The 14,335-nt window shown below is 42.2% G+C and overlaps 1 protein-coding gene across 1 annotated transcript in view; it reads right to left on the bottom strand.

Annotated features, from left to right (window-relative positions):
- PDHX (pyruvate dehydrogenase complex component X) overlaps nucleotides 1-14,309 on the bottom strand; it is a 72,748-nt gene extending 58,439 nt beyond the window's left edge. The window contains exon 1 of the mRNA XM_004016404.6: nucleotides 14,112-14,309. Coding sequence (XP_004016453.3) covers nucleotides 14,112-14,271 — 160 coding nt within the window. The 5' untranslated portion in view covers nucleotides 14,272-14,309. The remainder of the gene's footprint in view (nucleotides 1-14,111) is intronic.
- Between the last annotated feature and the right edge of the window lie 26 nt (nucleotides 14,310-14,335).

Genomic DNA, 14,335 nt, shown 5'->3' with positions numbered 1-14,335 from the left:
CATGTCTTCCTGGTTCTTAGTTTTCTGAATATTGAGTTTTTCACTCTTCGCTTTCACATTCATCAAGAGGTTCTTTATTTCCTCTTCACTTTCTGCCATAAGGGTGGTATCATCTACATATCTGAGGTTATTGATATTTCTCCCAGCAATCTTGATTCCAGCTTGTGCTTTATCCAGCCCAGCATTTTGCATGATATACTCTGCATATAAGTTAAATAAGCAAGGTGACAATATACAGCCTTTATGTACTCCTTTCCCGATTTGGAACCAGTCTGTTCTTCCATGTCTAGTTCTAGCTGTTGCTTCTGGACCTGCATACAGATTTTTCAGGAGGCAGGTCAGGTGGTCTAGTATTCCCATCTCTAAGAATTTTCCAGTTTGTTGTGATCTGCTCAGCCAAAGGCTTTGGCATAGTCAATAAAGCAAAAGTAGATGGTTTTCTGGAACTCTTGCTTTTTCGATAACCTGACGGATGTTGGCAATTTGATCTCTGGTTCCTCTGCCATTTCTAAATCCAGCTTGAACATCTGGAATTTCATGGTTCATGTACTTTTGAAGCCTGGCTTGGAAAATTTTGAGTATTACTTTGCTAGTGTTGAAACAGCTCAATAGCTATTGAATAGCCCTGCTGAAATAGATCAATAGCTATTGAATAGCACTGCAATAACTCCGACCAGGAATGCAAGAAGCTGAAGTTGAACAGTTCTATGAAGACCTACAAGACCTTCTAGAACTAACACCCCCGAAAAGATGTCCTTTTCATTATAGGGGACTCGAATGCAAAAGTAGGAAGTCAAGATTTTGATACCTGGAGTAACAGGCAAATTTGGCCTTAGAGTACAAAACGAAGCAGCTCAAAGGCTAACAGAGTTTTGCCAAGAGAACGCACTGGTCATAGCAACCACCTTCTTCCAACAACACAAGAAAAGACTCTACACATGGACATCACCAGATGGTCAATACTGAAATCAGATTGATTACATTCGTTGTAGCCAAAGATGGAAAAGCTCTATAGTCAGCAAAAACAAGACCGGGAGCTGACTGTGGCTCAGATCATGAACTCCTTATTGCCAAATTCAGACTCATACTGAAGAAAGTAGGGAAAACCACCAGACCATTCAGGCACGACCTAAATCAAATCCCTATGATTATACAGTGGAAATGACAAATAGATTCAAGGGATTAGATCTGATAGACAGAGTGCTTGAAGAACTATGGAAGGAGTTTTGTGACACTGTACATGAGGCAGTGAGCAAGACCAGCCCCAAGGAAAAGAAATGCAAAAAGGCTAAATGATTGCCTGATGAGGCCTCACAAATAGCTAAGAAAAAAAGAGACGCTAAAGGCAAGGGAGAAAAGGAAAGATACACCCATTTGAAAGCAGAGTTCCAAAGAATAGCATGGAGATAAGAAAGCCTTCTCCAGTGATCAATGCAAAGAAATAGAGGAAAATAACAGAATAGGAAAGACTAGAGATCTCTTCAAGAAAATCAGAGATACCAACGGAACATTTCATGTAAACAGGGGTACAAAAAAGGATAGAAATGGTATGGACCTAACAAAAGCAGAAGATATTAAGAAGAGGTACAGACCTATACAAAAAAGATCTTCACGACCCAGATAACCACGATGATGTGATCACTCACCTAGAGCCAGACATCCTGGAATGTGAAGTCAAGTGGGCTTTCGGAAGCATCACTACAAACAAAGCTAGTGGAGGTGATGGAATTCCAGTTGAGCTATTTCAAATGCTAAAAGATGATGCTGTGAAAGGGCTGTATTCAATATAGAAACAAATTTGGAAAACTCAGGAGAGACCACAGGGCTGGAAAAGGTCAGTTTTCATTCCAATCCCAAAGAAAGGCAATGCCAGCGAATGCTCAAACCACAGAATGACTGCACTCATCTCACACGCCAGTCAAGTAAGACAGGTAACAGTCATAGCATGGGATGATACATGACAATTCTCAGTTAAGCGTACTTGGTTGGTGTCAACATTAAATATAGATTCAATTAAGAATTGAAAAATAACTACATTGGGAGAATGGGAGAGAGAAAACAGGGGGATGACTGATTAGAAGTCATCCATAGATAATATATAACATAGGGAGATGAGCAGATGCCAGAGGACAGTTAGGAGACAAAACTTGTTGCTTCTGAGGAAGATGACTGGAGGAGTAGGAAAAGATGGGTCAGAGATCCGTGTTGCCATAAGCCTTTTAGTACCATTTGGTTATTTAAACTATACACATGCACTACTGTATTAAAATAAGCTATTATTTAATAAGATAGGTTTAAATGAGGTTACACAGGTCAAGTCATTACAGTGGGGCCTGGCAAAAAGTTAAGTCTCAAAAAATGTTACCAGTTAATAGGCAGCACAGAGATGGTTAACAGGATGAACTCTGAAGGCATGCAGTTGGCTAGATATATGATGATGTCCTGGGCTTCATAGGTGGTCAGTGGTAAAGAATCTGCCTGCCAATGCAGAGACACAAGAGCCACGGGTTTGATCTCTGGGTTGGGAAGATCCCCTGGAGGAGGGCATGGCAACCCAGTCCAGTATTCCTGCCTGGAGAGTCCCATGGAGAGAGGAGCCTGGTGGTCTACAGTCCACAGGGTCGCAAAGAGTTGGACATGACTGAAGTGACCCCCGCCCACATACACAAACGACAATATCTTACCTCACAATTCATTCAGGTAAGGAGAGACAGATTCACAGGTTCCTCTCACACACCTTCCCAACCTAAACTTGAAGGTTCCCTTTCTACTCTTTACCTTATCCAGCCTTGTCCTCATTGCTAAAGTGCACTAACTCTTGAACTCTTTAACTGTACTGCACATGTGAAAACCTAATTCTCGTTAATGCCACTGGCAGATGTTGTACCTCCTGCGGTGCTCTTAATGCTGCCTACTAAAGCAAAAGGGCAAACGAGGCACTCAAGAAACGCTTACAGAGCTCCTGCCATCCCAGCCCTCAACCCACAGAAGACCAGAATCCTGACCTCAAAGGATTATAGTTTAAATGGGACATCAAGACAAACATACTAGCGGTAGACGGTAGTAGATGACCGTGCTGTCAGATGCCAAAGGGCTGAGAGACGAGATTCTAGCTGATCAGGAAAGGAAATCTTGATTTGTGTGCTAGTACCGCTTCATCCTCATTAGAATGGCTATTATCAAAAACGCAGAAAACAATTGTCTGTGGAGAAATTAAGAGCCCTTGTGCACTACCGGAGGGAAAGTAAAACAAGTAAAACAATGCAGCTTCTGTGTAGAAACCACCCAATGGTTCCTCAAAACATTAAACGTTGAATGATCATTTATTTGATGAGGCACTCTCACTTATGGTTATATACCCAAAAGAAATGAAAGCAGGAGTAAGAACAGGTGTTTGCACAACCATGTTCATAGCAGCACTATTCACAGCGGCCAAAAACTGCAAACCCCCCAAGTGTCCATTGATACGTGAATGGATAAACAAAATGTGGTATATACAGCCAATAAAATGTGATTCGGCCTCCAAAACGGATGAAATTCAGATACCTGCAATAACATGGATGAAACTTGAAGACATTATACTAAGTGAAATAAGCCAGACACAAAAAGACAAATATTTTATGACTGCATCTTTAATGAGGTACCTCCGTAGAACAGGCAAATTCAGAGAGGAGGTAGAACAGTGGTTACCAAGGGCTGGGTGGAGAGGGAACGGGGAGTTACTGTTCAGTGGGTACAAAGTTTCAGTTCGGGATGATGAAAAAGTTTTGGAGACCACAGTAACGGCCATACAACAGTGTGAAAGCTCTCAGTGTCCTGGAACTATACATTTAAAAATAGTTAAAACAGTAAATTTTATATATATATATTTTACAATGAAAAAATAACATTTAATTAAAAAAAAATCTGCCAGGCAAATAAAACATGGTGAGGGGCCAACAGAGATATTCCCGGATAGGGAAACATCATATGCAAACAAAGAGGAAGGAAACATAGCTTAGTTTGGCTAAGGAGTAGGACATAATGAAAATGGAAAGTGGGTCGAGGAAGTTCAAAAAAGTATGCTGGGACTACTACCTAACAGTACATAGCCCCAGTACCTCCCAGTACACTTTACTACACGGGTAATGGGTTTGACATTCTATAAACAGCAATGAAAAGGCATGAAAATATTTTGAGTAAAAGAAATAAACACAACAAAAATACTGAACTTGTTTGCAGTGCCATAGGCATAGCTATGTCCACAAGGATATAACTGACAAAAGAGAAAAGAAAAACTGCACGTGCTTTGAGATGGTCACAACCATAAAGCTAAAATAATGGGATTTTAAATACAAAGTGAATATATCCATGAACATATTACCTGTTCTCCTTTACTGACTTAGAATACTTGTTCTGAGACTGAAAAGTCATGTAAAGGACCAGATCCTTTTAAGAAATGTAAGGAAGGTAAGGGGACCCAGTTGCAGGGGAGGACTATTTTCCTGGTTCATCAGAGAAGCCATCCTCTGACAAAGTGAGCAGAACTGAATGGAAGAAGCCATGCACATCTCTGTCGGAAGGGCCTTCTGAACAGAGGAAAGTGCAAGCACAAGAATGAGCCGAGAGCATACTTGGTACACTCAGAATTCACCAAGGGAGCTGGTGTGCTAGAGTGAACTCAGTGTGAGAAGAGGCACGGTCGGAGCCGAAGTCATAGAGGTGGAGGGTTTGTATCATACTGGGCCTTGTAAACCACAGTCAGGGCTTCAGACTTTCTTCTGAGATTTATGAGAAGCTCTTGGAGGGTTTTCAGCAAAAGAGTAACATGATCTGGTTTATAATTTAAAAGTGACACTCTGAAAGCTACAGGGAGAACAGTCTGTACTGGGCCAAGGGTGTGGCGGGGACATCTACTGGGACACTCCTGCAATAAACTGGAAGAGAGGTGGTAGAAGCCTGGCCAGGCTAGTTGGTGGAACAAGTGGTGAGGAGTGGTCAGATTACATTTAAAAAGTAGAGCCAATGAGAGTTTCTGGTAGTTCAGATGTGGCATGGGAAAGTCAGGAATCAAGGATGACTTGATTTAGGAGTACCAGCTTAAAAAAAAAAAAAAAACAAAAACAGAAATCCAAATTAGATGCCTCTGCTCCAAAAACAACATTCTTCTTCCTATAAAAAGTGCCCTAAAAGCCTACATAGCCCTGATTCCTACTCAGCTATTCAAATATAGACAGAAAAATCCTATTAAAAATCAGGTCAGTTATGAAGAGCCTGTGCTTGCTCTTGGCAAAGCAGTGGCCGAGGGAAACAGTCCAGGGAAACCTTGTTTGGTTCTTCCAAGTGTAGAAACTACACTCACTCTCTTCCCCTCTTAGCATAAGACCTGCCACACACATACACACGAGCCAGTACTTGATGGCATCAGTGTTAAACCTGAGGCATAAAGTGTAACGACTAGTGGGTGTCAGTCAGGTGGGCCTGCAAGGTGTCTCCCATCTGCCCTTACAGATCTACTCATCAACCCTCCCCAACACTACTAAACAGGCTACACTAACAGGCTTCCTTGCTTTGGCCACCAGCTGGGTTCCACCAATAGGCAGCATAAGGAGATTGAAAAGGAGAGAGGAGAGTGAGGTCAGGTTATTTCCTCAGGTCCCTTGTTGCAGGGTCGCCTGACCTGGCTGGATCTGTTAACCAAAAGGCACAGCTCCATCAGAGATCACAAAGGCTCCCCACTTCCCAGTTCCGGAAGTGCTCCCTGCCCATGCCTCTTCAAGCTGAGGGTGATCACTGCACCTTATACTCAAAAAGTCCCTTAGTATCATGCCATCTCTATACCCTAAGTTCACAAAAACGGTCACTTACTAAACTCCACTCAAATTACCCATTTTTAGAGTGTTATCCATTCCCTGACAGGACCATATTAAGAAGATTTAGGAGGGTGGCATTAAGTAACAAGAAAAATTTCAAACCACAGGCAGGTCACTCCATTTGAACGAACAGTTATGAGCAGAGAGGGGCTTTCCTGGTAGCTCAGCTGGTAAAGAATCTGCCTGCAATGCAGGAGACCGCAGTTTGATTCCTGGATTGGGAAGATGCCCTGGAGAAGGGATAGGCTACCCACTCCAGTATTCCTGGGTTTCAGTGGGGGCTTAGTCAGTAAACAATCAGCCTGCAATGCAGGGGACCTGAGTTCGATCCTTGGGTCATGAAAATGCCCAGGAGGAGAGCATGGCAACCCACTCCGATATTCTTGCCTACCAGCTTTCTTGTTCTCAGGTATGGCAAATACCCTTGCAAAGTAGCACAATTATTTTCTATAGGAAATAACTAAAATGTTCGTGGTAACAGGTTGGAGACCAGGTGGCATTATAGATAAATTACAGGGAGATCTACAAGTTCCCTGGAATCACATACAAAATTTTGCTTTTTTCTGAAGAAGTTTGATAGAGTTTTTCAGTTTTCAAATAGATTTATGCCCCTCTAAAAAAATTCAATGCCAACAGATTCCCTGAATTATAAAGAAATGCTCCTGAATTATATATTCACCAACCTTAATTCTTCCCTAGAAATGTTTTGCTAATACAAGAAAGACCGTGATTGCAGGAAAATATCTGGTAGACTACCAGCTACAGTAAATGGACTGCTTACCAAGTACAAAAAATAAAGAGCCACAATACAGTCCACTTTGTTTACAGAACCTGTTGATTCCTTCATACACTTAGTGCCCACCCAGAGATTTGAACGTATGTCAGTGTGGCTGAAGAACCATTTCCTGAGTGAAATAAACCAAACACTTCAGAAGAGGTTTCAGCTTGCAGCACTGGTCTTTCTGGGATTAAACTAGAAAATTTAAATTCTACATGAATCCCAGTTAATTTTGCAATCTTGGAACAAAGGCAAAAAGAAATCACCACTCCAGAGTGTAGTGGAAGAATGAACATATGACCAACAGTTTGGGGATTTACACATTTTGTCATAAAGGCAAATTGATGCTCAAGACAACAATAAGGTATATATTCAAGAGTGGACCATCTTAGAAACTTACAGAGAGGACACTGACATATACTTTTTAACTCTTGAATGGTCCTAATATCCTTTATAAGTCTAGAATGTTAGTATCTTAAGTTATTTAAAATAAAAAACTTAAGACATCACAACTGTTCCTAACAAAACATTTCACAATGTAGATATTACTCAAATGCCTCACTTATTAAAAAAAAAAAAAAAAAAAGCAGGTGTTCGCTAAAACATACAGAGTGAACAGAACTTCAGCATGCTGCCACTGTTCTGCTGATGTCTACAGTCAAGTTATTACTTGGCACTGAAGAAGGCTGTGGTTAGGGAAAGAACCGGCTTTGGTGTCAGGCAGCCTGGGTTGAAACTAGATTTTTATCACAGCATTAGCTGTCATAAGTTCTGAGTGAATGCACATAAAGGTCTGAGCAAGGGGAATGGTACATGGCAAGCTCTCGATAAATGCTACGTTTTATTCCCAAACCCACTTTTCCAACTTTTTTCTGGCTGGCAGAGACCCGATTCTGTTCAGCTGTAACCCTTTTTTGTGAACACGTGCCCTGAGTTGATGAGCCCACTGCCCTAGTCCATTTGGACTGCTATGAGAAAATACCTGAGGCTGGTGGCTTATAAACAACATTTATTTCTCACGATTCTGGAGGCTGGAGAGTCCGAGATCATGATGCTGGCCAGTCCGGGATGGTGGCTGACGAGGGCCCACTTCCCAGTTCACAGAGAGCATCTTCCTGTGGTGTCTTCACATGGTGGGAGGGGCAAGGCAGCTCTTTGGAGTCTCTTTTATAAGGGCACTAGACCCCATTCATGAAGGCTCCTCTCACTCTGACCCAGGCCCCTGCCAAAGGCCCCCACCTCCTAATACTCTCTCATTGCCCATTAGGTTACAATGTATGAATTTGGGAAGGACACAAATATTCAGTTCCCAACTTCATGATTAGTCAAAGTCAGTCTACTCCAAGATATCCAACAAGCAAGGACCTCTTTTCTTCCTCTGTATATTATTACGTGCATAGTTCCAAAGCATTCATTCACTTACCAACCTTGGACAAACCACTAAACCTCATGGACTATCTCTTCACCCATAAAAAACAACTAACCTTTGCATGGGTCTTATGATTAGAAGTGACAGAGGTATAGAATCTTTTTTCAGGCCGCACTGTGTGGCCTGTAAGATCTTACTTCTCCAACCAGGGATTGAACCTGTGCTCCCTGTACTGGTGTGCAGAGCATTAACCACCAAACCACCAGGGAAGTTCAAAAAGAATCTAAAATGAAGCCCGGCAAATAGTGAATGTTTAGTATGTAATGGCTCCTCGGAATATCCCACTTTAATATCGTGAATGAAAAGTTTTAAAGCAATGCATACTAAGTACTTCCTGATAATCCAAATCTTACCAGATTATCCTGCTGCTGCTTCTACTAAGATCTCATTCATCCCCTTTCTATTTTCCCTAGTTAGTTAGTTCACTCGCTCAGTCATGTCCGACTCTTTGCAACCCCATGAATCACAGCACGCCAGGCCTCCCTGTCCATCACTAACTCCTGGAGTTCACCTTAGATGACCACAGATCTCAACTATTGAGTAGCCTATTCTGCCTTGTTTAATTGATCATCCATTTTCTCTAGTCAATACTTAACCCCAAAACAATTAAAATGAGGGACTTCACTACTCTACTTTAATCAAGTGGTCAGAATAACAGATATCGTTGATTCCCAACTCACACTTCCCTTTTAAAGGAAATGTCCAAACTGCAGTCTTTGATGGAATCAACCCTGTGTTCTATACTACAACTGACCTACATTGGGTCATCAGCTTCTCTGCCCAGGGAATCTGGAATTAGATCACAAAAATGGTGGTGTGTGCTTGAACTAAACTGAAAGAGCAACGAATCTAAGGACCTGCATCGGCATTAAGGCACGGCAAGTTGACATGATAGAAAAAGAAAAACCATGAGTAAGTAGATTGACAAGTGTGTGGAGAAAACCAACGTAAATCAGAGAAGGAGAGCAGACAATGGGAGCCCTACAAGAAACTGATATGGCCCAGGCACTCTGGTGTTGCAACCTTCTAAGAAATCCTATAGTTCAGCAAGTTTGTATGTTTCTGTTTCCATGCTTAAAGAACTCAAAGAACAGTAACAGTCTCATCAATATCAGTGTAGAAAGATCTACTCAGAGCCCGGCCTAAAACAGTATATATACTTTGGCAAAAATAACTGTAAAAATTAATAAACAGAAACTTCAATGAAATAGAGCTGGGAGACCAGAAGGGGGATGTCTCACACGCTGTGATAACTGCAAAGCCCAAAAGGAAGAAGACTGATTCTTCTTCTTTCCTGGCGAGGACTCAGCCAATGAAAAGCCATGGATTCTTTGCTTACTGTAGCCTCCCACCTCCTCTGTCCCTCTGTATTAAGTGTTCTCCTTCCTGAGCTTGTGGGGATTAGAATGTGGCTCCCCATGGTTGCAGACCCCAAACTGCTCTTCTCTGCAGATCCTGAATAAACCCATCTTTGGTCAAGAAATGTCTGGTAGTCTGTTATAGGTCAACATGCCACACCACTGACTCTTAACAAAGAAGTCCTCTCCTTGTTATAGAACCACCATCGAAAACTCAGATGCTTAGAGGAAACAAGAGAAAGAAGTGGGTTATCTGTACCTTGGGCTTCCCTCATAGCTCAGTCGATAAAGAATCTGCCTGCAATGCAGGAGACCTGGGTTCGATTCCTGGGTTAGGAAAACCCCCTGGAGAAGGAAATGGCAACCCATTCCAGTATTCATGCCTGGAGAATCCCATGGACAGAGGAGCCTGACCATGGAGTTGCAAGAGTCAGACACGACTTAGCGACTAAACTACTAACTACTACCATCAGTACCTTGTAAGTTTCTACAGCTCCAGTCATGCTTCATTTTCATGTTAAATCTATGATAAATTTCCTCTTTTATACACACACACACACACACACACACACACACACACACACTGCCCTCTCCCATTTTTCCTAACCTATCTCTCGTTTTCTGCTTTCCATAGAGATAAGAGTGCAAGAAAACAACAACAACTAGAGGTGATGACAAATTTCAAAGGACATTCAGTCTTGCTGGCTGAGAGGTAACAGAGAAGAGAAAACGGTCAACTAGAAAGTATGTAATTTCCTACCTGAAGAGAACAGTCATTACTCAGTCTCAACCGTCTGTCACCATACAGGTCCTAACTTTAAATTTTCAAAGGAAGACAAAAATTTAGACTGTTTATCTGAGGTTTCTAGTTTTTAAATGTTGTCAATAAATTTAATTTTCTCCTAAAATGACAGACTGGTTCACTAGCTGAAAATGTGCAATACTGTAGAACTGTTTTTTTTAAAATATAACTTCTGAGATTTTTAGCTTCCCCAGATATGTTTATTTAACATCTATATACGCAAGGCCTATAGTCAGATATTGGGCGAAGCATGACAAAGACCGAAGCTCATTTATTTTCCTCCTCTCATGTTATTTTACATTCAACACATCATTCCTCAGAGACAAAACCAACAATATTAACATCTTACTAATTATTAATTAATTCCAAACTAAGCCATTTTCTCTGAAAGGGCAGCAATGGAAACTCTTCAAAGTTAAATGCCTAGGGTGTGATGAAAAATGGTTTACAAATGCTTTGCCACTTCTGTAAATATCACAATTAGCCTCTGGGTCTCTATGTCTGCAGCTCTTTCAGCCTGGAAGGGCTGCCACCTCCAGGAAGCCTTCTTATGTTCTCCCTTATCATCCTGAACTTAGCCCCTCTGGGCTCCCCACACACACTCCTGAAACCATGCCGCTGTTGTTTACCTCCCCATACTTTAAGGATAAAGCCTACACGGAACACAGGATTCCATCTCCAGAAGCATGACTAGATGGGCCATGTGCCTGAATACACAGAACCTGTTCCTTCAGCAGGACAACTGCTTTCTTAGCAGCTACCAGGTACCTTGCAACTAGGGTTCATTTCTTCACTCAGTAATAGTATGGTGAATAAGTCTCTGCCCTCTCAGTACACACTGCAGTTCAGAGACTGAAACAGTTAAGGATTTGTTAAACACAGAGTGAAATAATACATGGCTCCTGTTCAGGTCATTACCAGTACAGCTGGGTGGCTTTGGGAGTACCACTGAGTTCCTCTGAGCCTTAGTATCTTCTGCCCAATAAAAATGCAGATAATGCGAACTTTACTAGGTAGTTGTAAGCAAATAAGGAATTCTAAGAAGGGCCAAGCACACGGCATATGCTATAGTTCATAAACATGCTACCAACAAACACCTTTTAAAGAAACCAAAACTCCAAGTGACTTCACAACCGACTGATTTTTAAATCCTTGACAGTTAAGTGAAAGAGGAAATAATTCAATAATTGTGTCAAATTCATACTCTATAGACTACCAAATAGTTGTTTAGTTTTATGAAACTATAATTTCTACCAAGCTCGAGAAAAACCAACAAACACCTCGTAATCCATGCTCTGTAAAGCAAATAGTTCAAGGATTGTCATGTATATTTATCATGGCAAAACAAAAATACGTGAAGTCAGGAGACAAATCTTGACTTAGCATTAGGAAAAATATCTAAGATTTCCAAATAACCTACAGCTATCCAATAACATACAGTAATCAGCTTTCGTGTAGACAGACCCCAGAACCTGTGAATATGTTGTTGCATGGTAAGTGGGAATTAAGGTTGAAAAAGAGATCAGAATTGCTAAACACCTGACCTTTTTTCAAAAAAATTTAAATGACTTTGGCATTTTTTTTAATTCATTTATTTTTTTGGCCACACTGCACAGAATGTGGGATCTTAGTTCCCTGACCAGGGATCGAACCCACACCTCGTGCAGTGGAAGCGTAGTCTAAACCACTGGTGAGTGTATGTGTGTAGATGCTAAGTCGCTTCAGTCGTGTCCAACTCTTTGTGACCCTATGGACTGTAGCCCACTAGGCTCCTCTCTCTATCCATGGGATTCTCCAGGCAAGAATACTAGAATGGGTTGCCGTGACCTCCTCCAGAGGATCTTCCCGACCCAGGGATCGAATCTGTCTTCTGCAGCTCCTGCACTGCAGGTGGATTCTTCACCTCTGAGCCATGGGGGAAGTCCTTTAACCACTGGCTCACCAGATAAACACCTGAGGACCACCACTGAACAACTGATCTTGAAATAGGGAAAGAATCCTAGATCACTGAGGCGGGCCCTGTATCCATCAAAGAGGGAGGCACCAGGAAGCTAACACAGCTTTCCTAGGATTCTTTACAGATGAAGTTCAAGCAGATAGACAAGTTGTTCGCAGTGTGTTGGGGGGTAGGTAAAATTTCATGATGCCTCAGATAAGCACTGTCAAGTTGGGTCTAAGCAAAATCCCTGAAACGGCATGCACATTTTTGAGTATGCAACACTTGCCCCCTTTCTCAGTAGAGAGTTTAAAATGTTCAAAGATTCTCAAAAGGATCTGTTTAATAAGAACATTCTTTCTCAGTTATTCCTAACAGTGAGCTTTTAATGTTCCATGGTTTTCTAAGAGAGCAAATCTCAAAGTGTAGACCATCAAACACCAAACGTTGATGTTTTGTACACGAAAATTCACCAAAGGTTGTTTATAAAATGTAGATTGCTGAGTTCTACCCCAGACAGAATCTCTGGCAGCTGTAGGAAAGTTCATTATTTAACAAACTGGGGGAAGAGAGGACAGGGAATGCTAAAACACAGTTTAAAAAAGCCACTGCTACAAGAGGGATTTTATGAAACATTAAGCTGAAGGAGTTTAATTGTTCCCTTAAATCTTAAAGTCTCAGTGCACTCACCATGCCATTAACTTCATGTAACTTTTTTTTTCCCCCTTGGGCCTCAAGTAGCTCAGAATATGTAGGCAAATGCCTACGCCAAATTTTTTATATTACAATTCATGGTATGGAGGGACTGAATGATCGGCAGGTAATAATTATACATCAGGCTCAGTATGTACTTGCCCCTTTTGTCAAGAAAAATAATGCCTGGCACACTACATTGCAAACTATTAAATACTGGGAGAATTGTGTTTTATTTAATGACAACTTTCTATAATAAATTTAAGGAATTTCAACGACTGCCCAGTTCCACAGGGGTTAATTCACAACTCACTGCAGTTGCCCAGCAACAGTGAGACCTGAGAGGAATTCAAGATGAAGCACTATGCTTTGGATAAACAGGCTCTGGGATGGTTCAAAGCACATCTCAGGAAGAATTTAAATAACCCTAGATTCTTACATCTCCCCATCCATAGAAAAACACTAAGATAATAAATATTAAAATCATTAACATGACATATCTGTTATGATTGGCGGTAATTTTTGCTAAGGTATATGCTTGACTGCATTCATTTCCTAGCCAAAAAAATTCATATGCAATCTGGCTTAGCCCCCACCCCCCCTCAACTCCCACCTCTGCAGAGCAGTTCCTCAGGGCTGAGTGTCTGTCTCCCGGGCTATAAAACTCAGTAAGACCTAGAATAAAACTTAAACTCACAACTCTTTCGTTGCGTCTTTAAGTCGACACCTTCGTAAGATTCCCCTCCTAAATTTTCACTCTTTCAAGCTCATGTTTTGCTTAAAACATTCTTCCGGACCTATGTCTGATGATGTCTAGACATTTACAAATGGGGTCCTTCATCAGTCCTGGCGTAGAGCAATCCCAGGGGCCTCGAAGGTCTCCTAACTGAGACGGGTCAGGAAAATGAATAAAAGCAGCTAACGATGACGTCTGAATGTCAGCAAACTTGGGCAATAAGCCAACTCTAAAGCCACCTGAAATATGACTGGGAAGGGGCCTGAGACAGGCCTCAGAACCCAAATTCCAAGGCAAGGTCACGAAGAAACCAGGCGGCCAGAGATGGAGTTAAGTTCTCCTAGCTTCCAAAAAAGCCCTTTGCGGCATGCACTAGACCACGCCAGCAGACCCTCTCCCACAAAAAGGATTAGGGAACGGTGAGCTCCGGGCGCCTCCACACCCAGATGCAGGCCTTCGATCAAAAAGCCCCTGCCCCAGGCCCATTGCTCAGCTACAGAGAAGCTGAGCAAGCCCCGGCCACTCACCCCGCAGCCACTGCGTACTGTGAAACCATCTCCAACTAGCTCCACGGCCGACAGACCACCTAGCAGCCCCCTTAACCAGCTCTGGGCTTCTGCGACTGCCAAAGCCCAAAAGGCAACGCAGCAGGCGCGGGTCACAGCCTAGCCTCCAGGAGGCCGCCATCTTCCCGGCCTTCTCCTGGGCTGCCCTCAGCACAGCCTGATCGCCCAGTCATCAAGGCCCGCCC

This window comes from Ovis aries, chromosome 15, assembly GCF_016772045.2.
Source record: "Ovis aries strain OAR_USU_Benz2616 breed Rambouillet chromosome 15, ARS-UI_Ramb_v3.0, whole genome shotgun sequence".
In the NCBI taxonomy this organism is placed as follows: Eukaryota; Metazoa; Chordata; class Mammalia; order Artiodactyla; family Bovidae; genus Ovis; species Ovis aries.
The sequence above is the reverse complement of the archived record's forward strand: the minus strand, read 5'-3'. Positions and strand labels throughout refer to the sequence as shown.